The sequence below is a fragment of the Epinephelus moara genome, chromosome 10 (genome assembly GCF_006386435.1).
Source record: "Epinephelus moara isolate mb chromosome 10, YSFRI_EMoa_1.0, whole genome shotgun sequence".
NCBI classification, from domain to species: Eukaryota; Metazoa; Chordata; class Actinopteri; order Perciformes; family Serranidae; genus Epinephelus; species Epinephelus moara.
The window spans coordinates 2,996,275-3,000,285 of NC_065515.1; the positions used below are offsets into that span (position 1 = coordinate 2,996,275).

General features: G+C 45.5%; 1 protein-coding gene across 2 annotated transcripts in view; it reads left to right on the plus strand.

The window, feature by feature from the left end:
- cdc14ab (cell division cycle 14Ab) overlaps positions 1-2,714 on the plus strand; it is a 35,277-nt gene extending 32,563 nt beyond the window's left edge. For both annotated transcript variants that reach the window (XM_050055562.1, XM_050055563.1), the window contains one exon: positions 380-2,714. In XM_050055562.1, coding sequence (XP_049911519.1) covers positions 380-409 — 30 coding nt within the window. In that variant the 3' untranslated portion in view covers positions 410-2,714. The remainder of the gene's footprint in view (positions 1-379) is intronic.
- Positions 2,715-4,011: the final 1,297 nt, after the last annotated feature.

Sequence of the window (4,011 nt, forward strand, 5' to 3'; positions counted from 1 at the left end):
CCCTGTCTCTGTCTCTGTCTCTGCCCCTGTCTCTGTCCCTGCCCCTGTCTCTGTCTCTGTCCCTGCCCCTGTCTCTGTCTCTGTCTCTGTCCCTGCCCCTGGCTCTGTCTCTGTCTCTGTCTCTGTCCCTGCCCCTGCCCCTGTCTCTGTCCCTGCCCCTGCCTCTGTCTCTGTCTCTGTCTCGGTCTCTGTCCCTGCCCCTGTCTCTGTCTCTGCCCCTGTCTCTGTCTCTGTCTCTGTCTCTGTCTCTGTCCCTGCCCCTGGCTCTGTCTCTGTCTCTGTCCCTGCCCCTGTCTCTGTCTCTGCCCCTGCCCCTGTCTCTGTCTCTGTCCCTGTATATTAAGATATATGACAGGTGTCTTTATGTTTTGTCTTTCAGTCTCTTCAGTCTGAGTACATCCAGTACTAGGTCAACAGGTCTGACCTGAGGAGGACACATTACCCATAACCCCCCTGTGAAGCAGCTCAGTGACTGAAGAGACTCTGTGTTCACGCCGTGTGTTAATGAGCACGATGTAAATATGATGTCATCATCCACATGAAGGACAAGAAGAAGAACAAGAAGAAGATATATTTGGATAAAGAGGACAGATTTTATATTTGTTATGAGAAGAAGATATTTTTGTTTTTATAAACTGACTCTCCGTTGTCATGGTTACAGTATTTACTTCCTGTCTCTGACCAGCAGGTTATTTTGATTGATTAATCTTTTGTAATTAACAGCAATAATAATAACAGTAGAAGAAGAAGGGACCCAAAAACTGAATGTCAGCAACTAAACTCAGGAAACACACCTCTGTGTGTGTGTGTGTGTGTGTGTGTGTGTGTGTGTGTGTGTGTGTGTGTGTGTGTGTCAGGGGGCGGAGCCAGTATCAGTTGACACCCACTCAGCCTTAAAGAAGCTTCTGATTGGTCATTTTGTTTATAGTGTCTGAAACAAAGTGGCTTCACTGTAGATTAGCTCGTTATGCTAACAGCTAATTGTTGTGAACAGTTGAGTGAGAGAGCGACCGACTCCTCGTCTCTCTGCTGTCGATCTAAACATTCGTTCATCATCCTGTTTACAGGACTAATATTATGGGCTGTTGTTTGTGTGTGTTGGCCGTCGGGTGACGACGCCGTCATAGAAACATGAAGGAATCATGTTAAATTTGAGTCGCTGCGACTGAAACCAGCTGAATGTTTGTTTAGTTTGTTGTAAAAGAAGTTATTGAGCAGTGGATGATGCGTTCACCGACCAGAGGAAATGTAGTGAAAGGGATTATGACCTTTACGAGCAAAAACAGTGAGGTTGATTTAAAGTAAGTTTAAATTTAAATTTTTTAATGATAAATTAGAAGATTATAAATGAAGTTTATCTGTGCAGGTAGTTTATTAAAAATATCTGACGTGTGTCTGTTAATTTTATTAATTTTGATTTTAAAGTTCCAACTGAAGGAAACATGAAACCAGAGAAGAATTTATACAGAAAATGTCGGACTGTTCCTTTAAATGTTTCATGTGTTTTTGATCATGTGACACCATGTCATGTCTGTCAGCTGATTGGCTGTGTGGAGACCAGCTGACTGTTGGACAGCTCTGATTGGCTGAAGGGTGGATGGTAAATGTTCTCATTAAGGAACCTCGATCAGATTGATCAGAAAATATTTTTAATGTTTGAGTTTTCTACCTCTGATGACATCAGCACGGTTTCTTTGTTAGTCACACGTGTCACAGACATGTCATAGACATGTCACACGCGTGTAGTGAGCCTTTCAGGAGGAAACATTAAGACTTCAACATAGAAGCTCAAGGGACCAACACAGGAAAAGGAAATGTTTGAATAAAACTCCAGTTTAGTCCTTAAAGGGAAAGTTTGTGTTATCAGCGTACGACTTCCTGTGATTCAGCTCACACCCCGTGTTAACCTAAACCTAGGACGGTATGATTCGGCATCAGCAGAGCTTCATGTGAGTCAGAGAGGAAACACTGACGAGAAGATGTTGGTCGTTGTTCTAGGTCAGCTAGCTAAATAGGTACCTCTGGTTATGGTCAGTAGTAGTTACCATGGTTACAAAGTAAACATGAAGCAGGCGTGTACTGATGACGTGATGAAGAAGTCGTGATTGGACAACAAACACATGACGTAAATTCCATTAGCTCTGTTTCACACTGCTAACTTTAGCACCAATTTTCAGAAGATAACAGCATATCAGACGCTAACCTGCTACAGAGCAGCAGCTAGCCCTGGGTTAAGGGAGTTAAAGGCTAACCTTTAACCCACTTTCTAATGGATCCCTTATCCCAGGGCTAAGTGCAGTGTGAAAAGGGCTAACAGCTTGCTTAGCCCAAGGCTACCAGCCTCCTTAGTGTGTGGCTAACAGTTTCTTAAGCCCAAGGGCTAAGAGCTCCCTTAGCTCGAGGCTAACAGCTCCTGTAGCTCGAGGCTAACAGCTCCTGTAGCTGGAGGCTAACAGCTCCTGTAGCTGGAGGCTAAGTACTGTGTAAACATGCTAATGTCAGTTGTGAATGTTTCTCTGAAGTGCCTCACCATGTGTCTGATGTTTGAGTCGTCAGCGGACGATCTTTCTCTGACGGACGAAGATGTTTGAGTGAAAAACTTTAATTTGTTGCTGATTCTTTATTTTATTGTTCAAATATTTGTTTAAAGGGAAAAGTTAGAAAATAACTTTTAGTTTTTATCTGAGACAAAATAAACAGATTTTTCTTCTGAAGCTGTTTCCTGTTTTAATGTCTGGCACACACACGATAAATACAGTCGTATTGATCTGAAGTCACGTCTCAGGTGTTTCAGTCTGATGTTTGATATCATTCAATACGTCTCATTTTAGATATATCAACAAATGAATATATATAATCTGTGACGCAGTTTATAAAGTTATATCTGAAACTGTCAGTTGATCGATTGATGAGTTGATCAGAAAATAAATCAAACATTCAAACATTTGATGGTTTCAGAGTTTCTTCAGAATAAAATGAATCATGTTGAACTCTGATTAAATCAATCAATCAATCAATCAGATTCATGGAGAAAATATATTGACATGTTTTTACCACAGGAACATTTTCAGGACTTTTATGGATCAATGTTTCGTCCTGTCATATGTATTAGAATATCTCTGACCAATCAGAACAGTCGATCTTAAAACAGGTGACAGAGAGAGGCAGCAGGTACAAACACCTGTCAGCTGTTAGTTAACGCCTGAGGATGATGTCAGCGGTCACACCTGTGTGTCTGCACGTTAATGTTGCTGCTCCTCAGCTTCCTGTTCACCTCTCAGGTCAGCTGACTGTTGGCTAACGGCGCCACTTATTCAGCACCGACTGAGAGGAACGCCGTCCCAGGCGCCAGTGATACTGTGGAAACATGGCGCCCGCCCTCAGGTCTCTCCTCAGGTCTCCCCTCAGGTCTCCCCTCAGGTCTATCCTCAGGTCTCCCCTCAGGTCTCTCCTCAGGTCTCTCCTCAGGTCTCCCCTCAGGTCTCTCCTCAGGTCTCCCCTCAGGTCTCTCAGGTCTCTCCCCAAGTCTCTCCTCAGGTCTCTCCTCAGGTCTCCCCTCAGGTCTCTCCTCAGGTCTCCCCTCAGGTCTCCCTTCAGGTCTATCCTCAGGTCTCCCCTCAGGTCTCTCCTCAGGTCTCCCCTCAGGTCTCCCCTCAGGTCTATCCTCAGGTCTCCCCTCAGGTCTCTCCCCAGGTCTCTCCTCAGGTCTCTCAGGTCTCCCCTCAGGTCTCTCAGGTCTCTCCCCAGGTCTCCCCTCAGGTCTCTCAGGTCTCCCCTCAGGTCTCTCCTCAGGTCTCCCCTCAGGTCTCTCCTCAGGTCTCTCAGGTCTCTCAGGTCTCCCCTCAGGTCTCTCAGGTCTCTCCTCAGGTCTCTCAGGTCTCCCCTCAGGTCTCCCCTCAGGTCTCTCCTCAGGTCTCTCCTCAGGTCTCCCCTCAGGTCTCCCCTCAAGTCTCCCCTCAGGTCTCCCCTCAGGTCTCTCCTCAGGTCTCCCCTCAGGTCTCTCCTCAGGTC